Raw genomic sequence first — 18,495 nt, 5'->3', positions numbered from 1 at the left:
CTTTAGTTTAAATTCCCATGCATTTAATGCATGGGAATTTAAAGTTTTCCTCTCTTTCTTCCACTGTGTAAAGCGAAGACAGTAGCCACAAACTCTATTTATAAAAAAGACCTTGTTACAGCTTTTGCCTTAGTATCTAAGCTACCACACTCTGTTTAGTTCACTCACTCCTTTTCATTGGATTTCCTTACCTTGTTACAATACGGACATTCACCAAAGATGACATTAAAACTCTGTCTGCTAGAAGGAAGACCTTGTAGCCACTGCAACACAAGTAAGTGGATTAAAATTCACATTTGTTTCATATCAAATTTAAGAATGATCTATTACCAGGGGTTTTTGCAAACGGAGTTCATTTGATCAACACCTGACATGGTGCGTGTCAAGTCAGAGCCTGTATAAGCACAAAGCGAGGCAGGTTCCCTTCCACAGGGAGCTCGTGTGTGAATTGCAGCTTAGAAGATAGGAGGAAGCACAGTAACTGTTGTAGCACTCCTTAAAGGACTTTGCTGCTTCTGAAATTTAAGTGGGCAATGCTTATTTTCTAGAATTTGTGAGTTAATGTGGAAATTTGTCCCATTAATTACTTTACCTCATACAGGCAAGCCTGGTGAAAAGGTTGTCCGCAGCGGGGATCATCACACACTTGATCAGGAGTAGCGCCATCGAGGCGATAGGCATAGCAGATTCCACAGTCCTTAGTAAAATCCTGAAAACACAACCTGGTTTAGCTTACAGTACAACTGAAAGGAAGAAACGGGGCTGGTAACACAGAAAACGTGTTCATCTATCTGTCTTTGCTTTTGCGGTTTTTGTTACTTGGAATTACTAAATATTTTTGCCTTCAGTATATACGGTTACACCATGATGGCATAAAGAGTGAGATTAGTTGCCAAATGCAGAAGCCTTTACTAGGTTATATTTTACCCTCTTACTGAATTGTGTCTAGTTTGACAAGCATTTTCATACTCCTGGGCCCCATTGTTTCGTTTTGATGAAACACAATGATTTGTCGTTACATGTGGGCCTTAGACACAAGACCTCAGTCAGATATTAATTTCAAAATTTCCCAAGTGAAAGCGAAGCTAGTAATCCAGTCTTACTGCATTGTCAAAAATTAATTCCAAGTTTGTTTGAAATGCACCAGTATTTGGATGGCCTCTTGTCCCCTCTAAGCAGCTCTACCTAATTACAACTGAAGTCATCAACATCCATAGTGGAATGTTTGGATTTTCCACATCTCATTAGCTACTCTGGAACTTCCTCTTCCCCTTTTACGAGGGAAGCCTGTTATTAATCGCCTTACTGCTATGAAGGCCACAGGAAAGTGTGCACCTCTCATCAAAGGTTAACAAGCTCTGACAATTGTTGCTTGAAGTTCAGAAGTCCTTATGACAATATATTAATCCAATTACCTCCCTTCTAAGTCTCTTATTTTTGCTGGCAGTTATAAAGCGACCATTTAAATTTTACTTACTCAGAAATAACGACTGATTATTAACAAAAAGCAACTTACACTTTTTTCTAACACAGCACGAGATGGAAAATCAATTTCTAAGAGGTCTTTCAAGTTTTGTAATAAACTGATTTCTGGATCCCTGCAGGTGGGAGAGGAAAAAAAAAAGTCAACACTAGGAATGGCAAGTTGCATTTCAGTTTCAAACCGATACATTAAAGATGCTTACCATAAGTGCATGTTGTTGTTCAGCTTAATTCTCAAAGGGTTAACCACTGCAAACAATGTACATAAATAATTACATCATCTTTAGGATCTCCGTTGCTCCATCTCATTTCAGCACTGAAGGGGAAGGCACGGGTTGGGTTTTCTTTATTATTTAAGGTACATAAGTCAATGACTGCTCTTAGTTTTCAGTTTTGGGAATTCATTACTGTAATATTTAAAAAATCATACCATTGAAGGTATGATCGTAGTTACCTTAAAAAGTTGGTAAAAAGCTGTGGGACACCAAGTAAAAGACTTCAATTTCCAAACACTATTAGGACATATAGACTAAATCTTTAATTATCTATTTTTTTAAAAAAGAAAATTGTATTAAAATATAGGCACGCTTGGGTAATCATCTGTAGGGGACAGGGTTCCCTCTAAACTGTGCTGGGAAAGCACTGGAAGAGAAGTGTCACTCACAGAGCAAACCCACATGCTGTGGATTTAGGCTGTTAAACACGCCAGCATCCACTGTGTGTAAGGCTCTCCTACACATGGACGCAGCTTCACCCCGGCTCTGCTTCCAAACAGTTTACCCCAGGCGTCTGACGTAGCTTACACCGGTATCTGCTCACCAGGGGTCGGATTCTAGAAAGGAAACAAACGGTGCGTGGCTGCTGCCGTACCGTGGTCTGCGCCAAGGAAGTAACACTCGGGGAGCGTGTTTGGATGCCGAGGGTCTACCTCTATGTTCACCGAGACGTTGTTCCCTGCAATGAGAGAGCAAGTAAGTCACAGGGGAAGCTTTTCTTTGCAGTCAAGTATTTGAAAATGGAAACGTTAACCTTTTTTAAAAAAGCAGTTTTCAGTTGGTTAATTCAGGCTGTTTTTCATGACGCTAAATAATAAAAAAAGTTGGTAGGTATCCAAATTAATTGTAGAAGATATCAGTATATAATAAATATTTAAATTTCAATGGACTGTAATTAAAAATAGCAACTGATTAAAAAAAATCCTGCCAGTCTTACATTTCTTTTAGACTAGTCTTAACCATAACACTTAGACTTACTTCTGACTAATCAAACTTGAGCTAGATGACATAATCCATTTGAAATCTTAGTGAAATTTTAAAGGTAGTAGAGATGGAATTGTTATTAATTCCTCATTATCTTTTACAGTCAAAGAGAGAAGTGTAAAGCCACTATTAAGCAGTAAAAGTCAGTTCCCTCCACAGCGTACTGCTGACTGAGCGAACAACGGCCTACTTTTGAAACGGCAAATATTTTTCTTTTACAAATACCCCATCACCCTCATAAGGCCTGCTATAGGTAAGGGGTAAGCAGCTCCAAAACGTTCTGAATCCAGGTTAAAAACCTCACAGCAAATTCTCTTCTAACTAAAAACAGGTGAAACCCAACGTTTTTTGTAATTAGGTACATTAGGCTTTCCCACCTTGAAGGAATCAGAATGAATGAAATCAAAGTTTAGTCTTAACTGAAGATTGTCTGTGACCAGCAGCACAGGGCTCAAAGCCTTGTCCTGCCCTCCACTGATCGAACACAAGGCGCTTTTTGAGGCTTTGCTTTCCTGTTCGTTGGTCTGTGTCAAAGTACAGCAGAACCAAGATAAAGCCACACACAAAACCCAGGAGCGGTGGCCGACCCACGTCATTTTAGACAGTTGCTGAACAACTTGTGTCCCTCCCTCCGCCCCCAACAAAGGAGGGGCCTCGGCACCCCACGACCTCCTTTCCTTCTCCACTCTGCAGGCAGTCAGGCTTTCCGCAGGTTTCGGGGACAACTTAGGTCCACTTTGGTCTGCTGTCTGTTCTCAGGTTTCTACAATAGGCTATTGATATTTTGGATTTAAGCTACGTATCAGGACTCTTCTTTCAAAGATAAGATTTCCCCCCCGTATTTCTAACCTCTGACAGTGGCAAGTCTCTCCTTTGCAATTACAAGATTCCTTTCCCTGTATATATTATATATCCTAGTCTGTTAAAAACAAATCTGGAATTTGTGAATGAGACAAGGGCTTCATCTAAGCTGATTTTTTACAAGTAGTGATTCTTCTACAGTTATCATGCAAGTCCTCAGTTTGTGACAGTTACATGTTCATAATTTACAAATACACAGTATTTTCCTGCAGAAACTTTCATTTTATATAACACCATAAAGTTTCATTTCCTAAACACGTTCAGTATTGTGTGGAATTTTTAATACACAAGAGAGTTGTGGCTTGCTGGTTTTAAGTGCTGCCTTGCATTTGCCTAACTCCAACAAGCACCACCCGATGAGACAAGCAAAGCCAACCAGCGCCCTCAGTTTTACTTCTCAAATCCACTGTACTCCTTCAAACCTTTTTGTACCTATTGCAATTCTTCTTGTTGTAGCACCCCGTGTGGGATTTTCTGGCTCAAGCACCCACGTCTTCCCATCAATTTCGTCCATGGCATCCCAGAATTCTTTCAGTGATTCTAATGCCGCCAGGAACTGATTATAAATGTCTATTAAGGAGTTCTAAGAAAAGAAGAAATTTAAACAAAGTTCAGATAGTTTCCACCCACAGCCCTACAGAATACTTAAAAACCAAACCATAGGTAATTTGTCTTAAAATCTAGTGTCTATCCAACTGTATCGTGGTAGCATAAAACGTTGAGCCGCACAGGTTTTTTAACGGAAGCAACCCAAGTAAAGAAGAGCTGTTTCCTGAGCACAAGCGCGTGCTCTAATCCTGGTAGTTGTAACACGTTGTGATCCACGTACATCATACCTGGATTTGAAAGTGTCTTATACTCCTTCTCAGAAAACTTTCCTGAAAACTGGTGACAGCTATTAATTTGCGTTGTAACAAACTACTGTAAAATGAAAGTAAAAATCATCATTATCTACTCTTAAAGTTCTAACATTCTGATATTTTGTCTCTACTTCAGCTGAGCAACATGGCAGTGGTTCCAAATATAAATACACAGAAATACCTGCATAACTAAAGTAGCTTTTTTTTTTTAAAGACTCTATGAAATATGGGCTAACAATGTCATAATTATCTCAAAATTAAGCAGTATAAAAACAGGTACTTAACATTAGATTTCAAGCCATTAAGTATGGTAAGAGAAGGAGAAACCACCTAATAATCAGAGGATTACACTCAAGGGATTTCAATATTTGAGAGTGGATTAGATGGAATCAGAAAAATCTTTCATTATACAGGACAATATACAGAACGGCAATGCAAAAGAAGTCTGTTTAAAATCATCACGGAGCACACAAAAGAACTGTTTCTACAGGGAAAGACTTCTTCAAGTAGAGAAAATGCTCAGCAGTCATGCGAATGACTTCCCAATGCAGATGCCCAGAGGGTACAAACCACGAATTTAGGGAACCCAGAGGAGGTGGGGAAAGCTCGAGGAGGAAAGAGAGGAGTTCCGTTGGGAGTAACCCCCCCCCATAGGGGTTTTGAGCCCAAGGTCAGACGGAATCAGGGGAGGGATGGGCCGAGTCACGAACAGTGGGAGAACAAGGAACAGTCAGAACGTGGCTTCGTGGGGAGAGAGGAAGCCACGACAGGAAAAAAGTGAAGGTGTTAAGGAACCGGACAAAGGCGAAGGGAGTGAAGGGAGATCAGGGGCGCGCAGGGAAGTGTTTGGGAGACAGGCTCTTCCCGGATAACTTGTTTTCTCAAATTGTTTGGTAGTGGGGAAACTCAAGGGTAGAAAAAGAGGAACCACGTGGGAGCACCAAAGGGTATCTTGAAATTGTTTACACAGAACACAACCGAACAGTTAAATGCACGAGTAAAAAGCTGGAAGGATAGGAGAGAACCGACAAGACCTGTTCAATTTGGATAGCGAGATGGTAAAGCACGCTTTTGAAAAATAAAAAGACATGACAAGGGCCAGACTTCAGGTATCTTTTGGCCTGGGAACAAGTTCTTGGGGTCAAAAAGAAAAAGCAAATTAAACATTCAGTTCTTAAAGAGGTATTGTTCTGTAAATAACACAAAATACACATGGAACAGTTTCCTTTAATCTTTAGTAATTATGTTCTTCCTTTCTCACCCGGACAGAAAGAAGCAAATTATATGAGCATTCTGAGATGAAGAAATATGATTTGTATATGTAATAAGTTTTTATATTTTATGCATACATATTTTAGAAAGAAACGGCGTCACTTAGAAATAAAATGCTACTTTTTTCCTGCTGTTATTAAATTATATTAAAGTAGGAAAGCACTTAAGCAGAAAAGTGTGAATACTGCCAATCTCAAAATGTAACGCTTATTATCTTTAAAAGCATTTTGTTACTTTTATAATACCTGAAGTGATATAATAGTGTCAGTCACTTAACCACATCTTAGAGTATAATATCTTCATCTTAAGTACTATTATTTCCAGTATTTTAATAATTTTCACACAGTCCTGAAATGTGATCTTTTGTGCTCTGATGACACTTAAATTAATAGCATAATTTTCTGGTACTTGCAACAGTTGCTTTCCATTTTGATTTTTTACATTTTTCTATATCACATACAGATAAATCCTCTAATAATCATTTTTATCTTTATCTTCCGGGAATTCAAAGGGTTTCACTAGAAAAAAGAAACATCAAGGGATTATAACCCACAGATAAGTTTTAAAATCCAATTAATTTTAATACTAATTGTAATTTTTCAATGATGTTCCTTAAAAAGGTAGTTAAATCTTTTTTTTTAATGCACTGTTCATTTGATCTTATTTGCATGCTTCATTGATGTTGCCAGCTGTCTCCTGCTATATACATAAATGCATCTATAGCTATTTAAATACATCACATGCTTGTCATGCAAACCATGAAAACTGTAACATTCCTTTTTATTTGATTAACCAACTAATTTTTGGTCATTACCCAGCATTTTTCTAGAAGACCACTATCATGCTGCTTTTTTTTTTTTTTTGTCTACACTACACCAAGTCAGTCATCAATAATGTCAAACACTACAAACTCTTTGTTTCTTGGTCACCTTTGTACAAATGCACTAGAATTTGTATGAAATATGTCACATATTCTTTGGAAAAGAAGACATTCATAATTCAAGATGTCATCACTGGCTGCCCTGGCTCTAAAAAGCACGAGCAAAACCAAACTGGTTACTCCATCATCTGTATCCATTAGGTTTCCATGCTCATCAGCCAAAACACCCGTTATAAAAAACAAAGAACATTGTGGCAGTTTAATCTTTCACAACAACTTAAACCAAAAGGAAGGTATTTTTAATGTATAATATAAACCTTGCATTTTATTTCTAACTGCTGAGGATACGGACATCAGCTGCCCATAGGAGTAGCAAGGACTGGCTCGCAGGGGTGGGGAAATACCAGCACTAGAAGAGTCACAAAACCTTAACGCAGCTTTTTGTGCAAGCGGGTACCACTGTCTTTTCTAACTTGACCACACGCCGCTCTTTCCCCCTGCGCCGTGGGATGGCTGACGCCTGTGGCAGCGGCTGGAGGGCGATCCCCCGGCAGCAACGCGCCCGCGTCCTGAGGCTGACCACCGGGCGTTACTGGAGGCGGTGCAGAAGGCACGCGGGAGGGCGCGGTCCAAGCTGAAACACGGCGCCTGATGCTGACCAGACCTTCTCGAGTAAACCAACCATAGTGGGGACAAAGAAGTTTCTAAGATGAGGAATGGGGAGTCCACCATGAAACAAGGTCAAAAAAGTTTTACCGGTTTAGATTAGCAAAACAGCGTAAGAGGTGATGTCGTTATTAACTGCTGTCACCTACACAATGGAGCCGTACAAGGTACCCAGAGCTAGGGCTGGCTGAAGGACCCATCGAATGTGAACTCATACAAAAATCAGGAGCTGGAGCTGGCTTCCTCTGCATTACAGCACCGAGCTCCTGAGAAAGCCCAAAAGTCCCACGACACCTCACTACTTTCAAGTGGGAGCTTGGTAAGTTACGACAGAGAGAACGCTGCATGATGTAATGATCCTGTCCCCTTTCCAGCTCTCTATATTGACCTCCACAGCAACTGAGCAGCCCAAAAACATCAATGAGTTTATCATCAAAACACATTTTTGGATTAGATGGGCTTGTTCTGAGTTTTCATACGGAAAAAGAAGAGACTGAGAAAATGTTAGTTTGGAATACTCAGCTTGAGATCCCTTCATCTGGCTTTAAGAGGACTGTTTGTATTACAGCATCACCTCCAGTGACCATAGTGATAGCTTTAAGCACTCAACACTTCTCCAGATTTTTCAAATTTGAAGTTGTGAGCGTAGAAAACAAAGAATACAGTTAGTGATGACTTGTGAAAAGGCCCTGTGAGTGATTCTCAGCACAGTTTCCTCTCTCAACAAAGCATATATTCAGCCTCAAAGTCCTAGTTATTCAAGGCTGAGGCGATGATCTGATACACACCGATACAGTCCTTTGGACTGAACGGCAATTTAATGTTAATTTGGAGGGCTGTGATTCTGTCATCTTAACTTCTGAAAACAGGTGCCTGTAGAGACTGGGTTAAATCAGTTATTTTACAGCAAAACAGACATGTAAGCATATCAACCTCGATGATTCCCCAGCAGTTTCAGAAAACTTTGACCCAAAAGTTACCTCTGTGTTATCACACTGCACATATCCTCCATTCATTTCAACAACTGGCAGGAGACAAAGCACTTAACTTTGGTCAGGGAAAATCAGATATTCTGGACCTATCTGTCTCTGCAAGGAACATACCTTCTCTTCTACCAGGACAGAGTCTCCTCTAGTTTTGCAACATTTTTGTTTCCATTTCTATCCTCTCCACTCTCATCTCCATCTCATCACTGGTAGCTCCTCACACCAATTCTTTTCTTCTTTTTTTACTTTTTTCCAATTCAAAGTTTACCCCTATTGCCCATACACGGTTTCATTCAATTAAAGGAACAGAAAGGAACAGGAAAAAAAAGTCACGCTACTCTTGGTTCTTATTTCTACAGCCATAGAGGCTGGGAAGAATAAAGAGGAAGCCTTGAGTTTGCACCTGCCATAAAAATCCATGAAGCCTTTCAGTAAATTTTAAGAAGTGCTATACGTACGTATTTCAAACACCCACTCCAAATCCTGGATGAACTAAACATTAACCAAATGGTAGTAAGAATGTTCTAATTAAGGTAAATACAGCACAAGTTCGTGATCTTTATTCTGAGATATTTTTGCTAAAATTCTTCCCAGCATAAAATTTTCTTATCCAAAATTAAAACAGCTGCAAAGCCTCCTAATAGAAAAGGTAAAGTAGCCCAAACTATAAGTGCTGTTACCTGCTTGCCCTTTATGAATTTCATAGATAGAATACAATTTAATAAAGTCAACAGTTGTTGGATGGAAAAGGGATCACCTGTATCACCTAAATAATTTATGATTCTTTAGATCTGTTTAGAAGCTGTTAATTTCTCACTAACAGCAGTTTAACAATTTTCCCCCTCTTAGCACAAATCAGACTGAGAGACAACACTCTGAAATCTTTATAAAAAGTGTCTTGTCAACCACCTCCATTTTTTATATTTATAGATGCATATAAAGCTGGTGTCTGTGAAGCTCCTTTGCTAAGAAAAAGCACAATTATGATGCATTTTATTGTGTTTTCATCAAAATAACGAGAGAATAATCTCATTCGTACCACTGTACCTTCTGAATCTTGTATTACTGTTTCGTTGCTGGCTGGCTGCATGACCTCATTAGTCATTAATTTCCACTCTCATGACCTTCATGTAGCCAACCAGGTGGGCAGTGGTCAGTATAGAAACAATACCCCGATGTGAGGGCAGCATACAGATGCACTGAAACTGCAGAACCATGCTTACGGTGTCTGCTAAAATGCAGAGACAGCACATTTATCTGGTTATTTAGAAAAAAGAATATAACTGAAATAAGTAGATGTTCTTGCACTTGTCATTGAGAAGCACTCTGCATTTATTTGGCACTTAGAACAGTAGCAGCAGCAGCAGCATTGCCCTTGGTGCTGATTTCTTACTACTCTAAAATGTCTCCTCTGAGCCAGAATACACTGGCTGTTGCTGATCATGCTGTGAGACACCTGCACTGGCTACTAGGCTTGTCATGACGCACAAAACCCTACCATCTTCAGCTTGACATTGTGCAAGTTATAATTATTCATCCAAATGAATATGTCAGAGCAGCAGCAGCAGACCTCTCATCAGAGCAAAAGAAAAATACATCAAAACATTATCAACCCAGCAGGAAGACAGGGACCATAAGGAAAATTACCCATTTTTAATATGGATGCCATAAAGCCATGTCTATTATTATACAGAGGGAAAAAAAAAAGAAAAAAAAAAAAAAAGAAAAAACCACCACCCAACAACCCCTCAAGTTTAAAGTCCATAAGCACTGAAAAGAACCTGAAATAGGCAACAGCATACATGGGAGGTGGGGAAAATAAAAAAAATCAATTACCTGAAATCTATTTATATTTTCTTTCATAGAAGTTTATATTTTAATAGTGCAATTGTACAATTTTAGCTAAGCCTTGTCAGTTTCTACATTAAAGATGACCAACAAATATTAAAATTCAAGACTTAGTGTCAAAACTTCCTGTTATTTTACTAGAAAATAGGTACAGGCATGCTCTTTTTCCCTTTCAGGAACAAAAATTTTCAACCACTTGAGAACCTGATAAATTCTGCTACCTTTGGTGCTTCAGCATTATCTAAGCTTAACCCTTCTTTTCCCACGGCGCAAAGACTGCTCACTGCAATGATTTCCATGCGTTTTGAAAATAAACACAATTTACACAACTGCTACACACATTGTTTTTCCAAAAGTGTTAGGCTCATGCAACCCACAGAGATAAGGTCGATTTTCAAAAGACTCTACAACCCAAGGGTTTCTAACAGCATAATGCACAGGTTGCTGTATTTGGTTCGGTATTACTACAGGCTATCTGCAGCTACAATTAGCATCTCATGATTTCAAAACGGGGTCTTCAGTTACATACATACTACTATTGCTCAGGTTTTCAAATAATCCATAGGTAATTCTAACTGTAAAAAGATTTGAAGATCTCAAGCATTAGAATGTCATATTTTTAACATTAAATTTTTACTTGCTTGTAGCATCAATATGAATATATTTGCTCCCATCTTTAACTTGTCAAAGAAGGCTGCTTTGTATCATGTTTTGCAAGAACATTTTATTTAAACATAAGTCCCGTTAGCAGCTTTAAAATTACTAACAGTAAACACAGAGAAGCAATGACTGTCAAGGATATTTGAAGTGTTGTTAATTTGAGGCAACATATATTGCAAGGCTGTAAAATTAATAAAATACTATTAAAAGTATGTATAAAGTTCAAGGTTAGAAACACGACTTGAAATCCTGCCTGTAGTATATGGAATCCAGTATAATTTAAGGGAAAAAACAGTATCTGTTTAAATTGCTCCAAGCCACACCAGAGAACCAAAACCTAAAGTTACATGTGAAGCTAAATATATTTTTCATTTGCAATGGTCCATTCTTGCAGTTATTTCCTCCAGCTCTCATACTGGACACACAAAACCTTGAGCTTTGCAGGCAAAATTATATGCCCGTCTTAAAATCATTCCGATGCAACCTTTCAGCCATGTTCCCTATGTAAATTTAGTCCCATAAAGACAAGCTTTATTGATGGGTAGAAATCCTCGCGAGAGTTTGAATTGTGAAATGCCATCATTTATGTAAAATCTGTTTTCCTGAATTAAATGAAATTAAACATCAACTATTTTTTAGAGATTATTCAAATGAACTTACATCTAAGTGGCCATATTTAAATCCATTTAATCAAGTACACATGCTCTATTAAGGAAAAAAGGTACAGGAAATAATGCAAGAGAGACTCAAAGACGACAATGGCTCTTGGTTTATACTAACAATATCAGTTAAACTAAGAAACCAGAATTCTATTAAGTACTTTCCTGTTGTTCTTTTGATTGTAACTGAAAAAGTTTTATTATGTTGTGAAAACTATATAGGATAACAAACTGGGGGACCACCTTTTTTTTAAAATGTCTGTCAACTTCAGAGGGTGCTTCTTTTCTATAAGATAATTGTTTCTCATGCATATATTTTCCCTATATAATTCCTAAAGATATTTCAGCTGTATGAACAGCTTAAGAAAAAAACAGCCAGTACAAGTGCAAAGCATACAACATGCAAGGTATATCTGTATGGCAAGGAAAATATTTAAAAGACTATCATAAGGAGTATGGAGTTCAGTATTATTACGTTTACATAAGCTTGTATAAAAGTAAAACACACACATTAAAAAAATAAAAGTCCAACCCCTCACTACCACTTACATATTGCATATGTATCTCAGTTATCTTTTTTAAAGACGTATAGTACAGCAGTTTACCTGTGGCATCCAAGAAATAGCAAACTGAACAGGAAAATCCACAAGGCAATCCGGTGGTTCTGTTGGATACTGAGGGAGGGAAAGAAAATACAGTTTTTCTTTTAAGTGCTTTAAAGTCAGACTGATACTCAGCTGCCAAATTTGATAACTAAATATGAGCACTTCAAGCATCTTGAGAACTTGGCTCTTAGAGGAAACAGTATGTAAAGCATTTTCAGAAATAGTTATGAATGTTAATGATCATTTAAAGAAGAAATCTACATGTTTTTATATATCAGTTTTTAGTAAAGGCAGGAGAATAACAGTTTTCTGTGTTCAGTGTTCACAAAGACACATTAAAAAAGAACTTCAGACAAAAAACATCAAATATTTAAAAAAAAATTCTCCTCAATTACCTGCACTGGATAGAAAAGTTTAAGAAAGTTTAAAAAACAAAGAACTTTTTCATGAATCAAGAACTAATTTTCATTTAAACTAGCATATTTGCTCTGATTGGCAACTTTTTTTTGTTTTGAAACTGAAAATAATCAGAGTAAGTACATAACTATTTAGAAAGAGATGAATGAACGTACACCCAAAATTAAAACAAATCTCTGCCCCAAATTACAAGGTATCAATGAGGAAAAGAAAAAAGAGCTGTAGTAAGAAAACTGAAGCTATAAAAGGTTTGATAATTCCAAAAATAACCACTGACTATTCACTACACTAGTAAATCTATTGCTGTTCAGTATCCAATACGAAATCTGTGGGAAAAAAAACTGGGATTTTCTGAAAAATAAAGTAGCAAACGAAAGCAACATCTAATTACAAATAAGCCATGTCCTTTCTAAGAGCACCTATCCAAAATTTTATTCACCTGAGAAGTTGCCTCCTTTAGTCCTATGCAACCTTTCAAATTCTGCCAATGATGTACGCAGCAGTTTTATAGAAATTGTGTTAGTATTGCATCAACTGCCAACACAAGGAAATGTTACAGAGAATCTTATCTGGGGAGACGAATGAAAAAAAGTCCCAGTTTCCTCACAGAATTAAAGAGACTTAAGAGAAAGAGCAAAGTTGAGCTGTGCTGCTTCCCATAACCATTCTCCACCCAAAGTAAACCTCAGGACATAGACGCTGTTCTTCAGACATCTGGCAATCAATTGATCAGAATTTTTTAAATGTGTCTTTATTTCATGTAAAATGTAATTCTGCAGTAATTGGTTTCAAATTGTTCTCTATGGCAAAGAGCAAAAAAAAGACATAGCTTCTCTAGAGCATCCACTCTTCATTGCTAGTGGATTCATGGATTTCACAAAAATTTGTTTAAACTTGCTTTTTATTTCACCTTCATTTGTGGTTTCTGTTAGGTATCCACTTTATGAAGACAATTCCTACAATTTGAGTATCTTGTGCTTTACCATTTTATCAAGTTGGTGGCAGACAAGTTAAATAACAGTGACAGAGCAAGAGAAGCGAAACAACTAATTTGGACAGGAGGCAGTTACAACTTAGAAATGTATATCCACAAAAACTGTTTAAATTTCTTTTATTGTAGCGTTACTGTTCTTGTATTGTAGGCACTGTAGTGTTAGTGGGTTTGTATTGTAGGTATTATTTTTCATGAAATACTTCAGTGCTTGCATAGAAATAAACTTGTTTTCAATGTATAAAAGTATGCCTAGAACAAACTAAGTCAGAACAATTTTCCCGTAGGATTGGTTTTAGGACTACCTCATTTAAATCCCAGCAGCACTAGCCAATTATGGGTTTACTTTCCCGGTAAGTAAATTCATTTATGCAGTCTTTTGTAGGGTGCCTTTGAACAAGTGCTTGCAAAGAGATTCTACTAACTTTATAGTACTTAAAAAACAAACAAAAAACAAAAAACCAAACAAACCAAAAAACCTACAGCACTTTTTCCCTGTGTTTTTAGTCAAATTTTCTTTAAGTGCACAATATTGTACTGTGCAACAGATAATTGCCAAGAACTACGCAACAGTGATTCTGTACATATGTACATAATGGTTTTAGTCCTTGCAGAGTGAAATCCTGTATAAAATAAGGTGAGCGATTCCCCAGGAGCTAGTATTTTAAAATGCTATAGGCACAGCATATCAATGACGTCATAACATTCAAATGTGTATGTCAGAAATCATCCTATTATTCTTTAGCACAGTTTAAGCAATTATTAAACAAAATATTTATATTGTATTTCTGAGTATGCAGCTAACTTCGTCTAGAAACAGTATTTTCATAACCCTTGCCAAATCATTCAGCTAATTACCAAAGCACCTTGATTACTGCATGGCATGCAAATTCTAGCAGTGGCCTATTTGAATTCTTGGGAGCTGAAACAGCAAGAACCCAACCCACTTCTCATGCAACACAAAATGAAATCTGATAAATAAAACCCAATGTATTTGGTTTTATACTTGCAAAGATGCACGCTTTTCTCTGGTCATTTGTTTAAATTATGAATGGATAAAGATTTCTGGACCAGGCATTTTTAACCGAATACATCAGAAAAACTAATTTCACAAAATGTAGTCTGAGCATCAAACAATATATCCTCTTACAAGGTTTAAGCCTAATCATTTACAAAAGTCCAAATTATGTAGCGCATGATTTGGCCAACATACCTAACTATGGTATGACCATTCTCAGTTCTTCCAGGTTTAAATTGATTGCCCCAAGTTTCCTACCCATAATTGGCTACTTTACAAATGCAGTTTATAGAAAGCAAGTGTTTTGAAAGGACAGTTCCTAACACAAAGCACATTAAGACAAGGATGACAGGCGGAAACATTTGACAACAAATTAACGAAAAGACCTCAAAACACATCCAAACCATTAAGAATCACAGCAAAGGATTATTTAGGGGATTATCTCAATGAACGTGATAATTTCATGAAAAAGAATTTCCTAAATCACTTATTGAAGAGTTTCTTCTTGAAAACATTGTCAGCAGGCTTATAAACTCATGTCACTGTATGGCATCCATGAGGACAAGGCTGAACAAACCCATCTGCCAGAATACAGACAACAGCCAGCAATATACGCTGGGGAGCAGAGGTTTAGCTCACGTACTAACCTTAATCAAAGAAACAGCGTAACAAAAATAAGCATACTTTTATTAAAGCGGGTTGTCAAAAGAAATACCTTCAAAAATACTTCAGCAAAGTCTTTTTAAATGTATTAGATATGTATATGAAGGAAAATCAAATCCCCATGTCACCAAAACCACGTTTCTCATATAAATTTTCTGTTGTGGCAAGTTTAAATGCCAGACATGGTTTAAAAAGGACAAGCAATTGATCCTTCATCATAACAATCACTTGGGGAAAAAAAAAAAAAAAAAAGATTGATGATTACTTGTTACAACAGACAAGTTGGATAATCTAGTCTCTTTTTTACACTATATCCTCAGTTGTTAGATGGTGCTTTCTTCTGCTATTAGGAGTCTCAACTTCAGGTATTTTATTACTATCACGAAAATACACAAGTTTTTATGAGAACCGAAAATGGTAATCTCGATTCCCCTTACAGTACAGCGATAAGTTAAGGCTAAATAGAACCAGCCAATGCGCAAGTGTAATAGTGTTTGACCATGGTAGCTGCTTTGTGAAAATGAGTACCGTGCTGTATTTTTTTTCTGCAGTTCTATACTTCCAAATAGTTAAAATGCTTTACCTCAGTCACCATAAAATCAAGAAAATAACTTAGAGGCAACAGGCTGCACTTAATTTCTAATGCCATACTAAGTATGGGATAGCAGCTCCCTTATAAACAATGACCATACGGTCTGGTTACTCTCCTCGCACATTAAGTAGACTACAATTGTACTTCCCAATATATTTTTTCCATCAATGTATTTAATAACGGACTGACTAGCAAATTAATTATGCATTCATTACTATGCACATGTAGGATATTTTACTCTTTTTTTTTAAAATCCACTTTAGTCACCTCAATTCCCAAACAGTACTTTTTCCACAGGTTCCTTTTTCCCCTTTAAGGTAAAACTGTCTTCTGTAAAACTAAAAAACTCCTGGCATTCAAAGGAACATAGGATGTCTGTGAAGGTAAAATTTAATCTTACAATACCATGCCCACCCCTCATCCCTTCAAGAATATTACTCCAGATGACGGACCAAGAATAGTCCCAAACAACAACGTTCAGACACTTTTGGATCTACTTTTTCCCCTAGACTGATTTTGTAAAGACCAGAGCTATTACCATACAATTGTCACCATACAGTCTACATTTTCATAGTTTCTGATAAGATTTATGCTTTGAAATGAGAAATTCTATGAAGAAACATTGCAATTAGAGTTCAGCTCTAAGTACCAGGAAGAATTTTTCTGCTTCTACACACGCCATGGATTTGCTTTGCAAGCACTGTCAAAAATCAGCCAATTATTTAGACTAAAAAGAAATACTTTTTTAACATAAGGAACTCACTTCTGTTGTCAGTTTTTCCATAAATTTTTATATCTATAGCTTTAACAGTAAGACTTGCTAAAGAAGCAACCCAACATCCTCAAATTCTTGTTATACACATAGTCTTTGGATGGATTGATAATGAATGAAAGTCTCCCAGATGGCTTTGTCTGTAATCTGTAATAATTGCAATATCATAAAGTGTTTTTCATGTGATGCACAGTTTCATATGAAAAGGTTCTTACAGATAACCATAATGCAATATTAATTTTAAATAGTTAAAGTCTGAAAACTCTATATAAAAAATTTTTCAAATAAACCCCCACCATTATCTTGCAGAACAGACATATGAACAAAGAAACCAACTCTCTAAAATCCTTATGAATTAAGAAAAATCCATGTATTTCAAGGAAGCCTTAAAATATTTTCTCCCACATAAATTCACCTTTGCATTTAACTTCAGAGTGATGAGATGCTGTCGACCACAAGAGTCTTCAGCTTTCAGCTTGATTGTGGCAAGACCAGTATCGACGTATGCAACTCTGGAAGAGAAAAGAAGACTCTAACAACATTGTAAGAAGTACAGTTTGAAATGTCTGCAATACTCCTATTAGTCTGTTACAAATAGTAATCAGAGGAAGTCCTATATGGCAACCATTTCTGCTGTTCTAGATTTACTGCTGTTAATACACCAGTCTACTGCTTAATGCAGTCATATATCTTTGGGTTATTTACAATGTGTGTCAAGGCTCATGCTGTGGTCAGTGAGCACTGTGTTTCAGTTTTCCATCACTGAAACCTTTGACACACACAGCATGTTCCTGTCAGCCTCTACTTATGTACACATTAAACTTCCTGTCAAATCTTTGATCCATTTCTGCAGTTTCTTACTGTAAGAGACTTTTATGTTCTTGATTTGCTTTTCTCTTCAATGAAATTCTCTTTTATTATCAATACTATTATTGTGGAAAATTCAGTGGATATTGGTTCATATTCTAAAATTGATTTTCTGCAGAAAATAGTACCCAAACACGTACGAAATGAATTATTTATGATGATTTGCCTTCATTTCACGACAGTTTTACACAGTATACATGCACCCAAGCAAGTAGCAAGTACATACTAAACGTAAATAAGTTTTAAAACTTCTGACATAATCACTGACTCTTTGCTTAAGATGTCACTGATTTGTGCTTCCCGCAACAATGAAGATGAATACAATTGTAAAATACATTGGTTTCTAGAAATATGTTCTGCTGAGTAGCTTCAACAACTGCCCAAAAGGTTCAAGCTTCTCCATATATTTACCAGTGAACTGGGCCTGTGGATATTTTGGCATTTTTACTATGTCATTCTTGTGTAAAGATATACAGCAGTCCAAGATTACTGTACAACTTATCACCTAGACTGATGGAAAGGCCTATCAAAGAAAGCATCTGCTCGCTGGCCTCAGTAACTTTTTTTTCTTTTAACCATTACATACTAGTAACCAGTCACTCGAGCCAGCATGCTGGGAAACACGGTTCTCTTTCCAGTGAAACTGGCAACAGAGTTGTAGAAGCCTGTACAAGAAAAAGTAGACATAGACCACATTCCTAGGAAGGAAGTGAAAAGAAGAAAAGAAAGTGATCTACAAAAGTGACACGGCCTTAATATAAGGGAACTGAAAAATACAGACGGAAAAAGCAGTAGTGGTAGTAAGTAGGGAAAAAAGATACATTATTTCATGTTTAATGCTGATTAACTTTGATGCAGTATTAAATAGTCCTACAGATTCCTGGGAGTATTTTGACACTCCCTTTCTCCACAACAGTTGAAAGAAATACATGTCTTGATAAAAGTGTATTTAAATTGTAGTCAATGAAACTTGACTTATTTAGAAAGAATTAGAGCATTCTTCCTCTAATTGGAAAAAAAAAAAAATATCATCACTCCTACTTTGTTCCGACTTTACCTCAAAATTAGATCACAAAATTTTATAAAGACAAGAAACTACCCATATCCCAGCCCTCCATCTACTGTTGCCTGGGGTGG

General features: G+C 37.0%; 1 protein-coding gene across 1 annotated transcript in view; it reads right to left on the bottom strand.

Moving 5' to 3' along the window:
• Nucleotides 1–164: 164 nt before the first annotated feature.
• Nucleotides 165–18,495, bottom strand: part of FANCL (Fanconi anemia, complementation group L) — a 27,659-nt gene continuing 9,328 nt past the window's right edge. Inside the window, exons 5-12 of the mRNA XM_009696842.1 lie at nt 16,907–17,003; nt 12,039–12,107; nt 4,035–4,185; nt 2,353–2,436; nt 1,686–1,731; nt 1,517–1,598; nt 593–709; nt 165–263 (exon numbers count right to left, since the gene is read on the bottom strand). Coding sequence (XP_009695144.1) covers nt 165–263; nt 593–709; nt 1,517–1,598; nt 1,686–1,731; nt 2,353–2,436; nt 4,035–4,185; nt 12,039–12,107; nt 16,907–17,003 — 745 coding nt within the window. The remainder of the gene's footprint in view (nt 264–592; nt 710–1,516; nt 1,599–1,685; nt 1,732–2,352; nt 2,437–4,034; nt 4,186–12,038; nt 12,108–16,906; nt 17,004–18,495) is intronic.

Source organism: Cariama cristata, unplaced genomic scaffold, assembly GCF_000690535.1.
Source record: "Cariama cristata isolate BGI_N322 unplaced genomic scaffold, ASM69053v1 scaffold7003, whole genome shotgun sequence".
Classification (NCBI taxonomy): Eukaryota; Metazoa; Chordata; class Aves; order Cariamiformes; family Cariamidae; genus Cariama; species Cariama cristata.
Note: the sequence above shows the minus strand (reverse complement) of the source record. Positions and strands in the feature narration are given on the sequence as shown.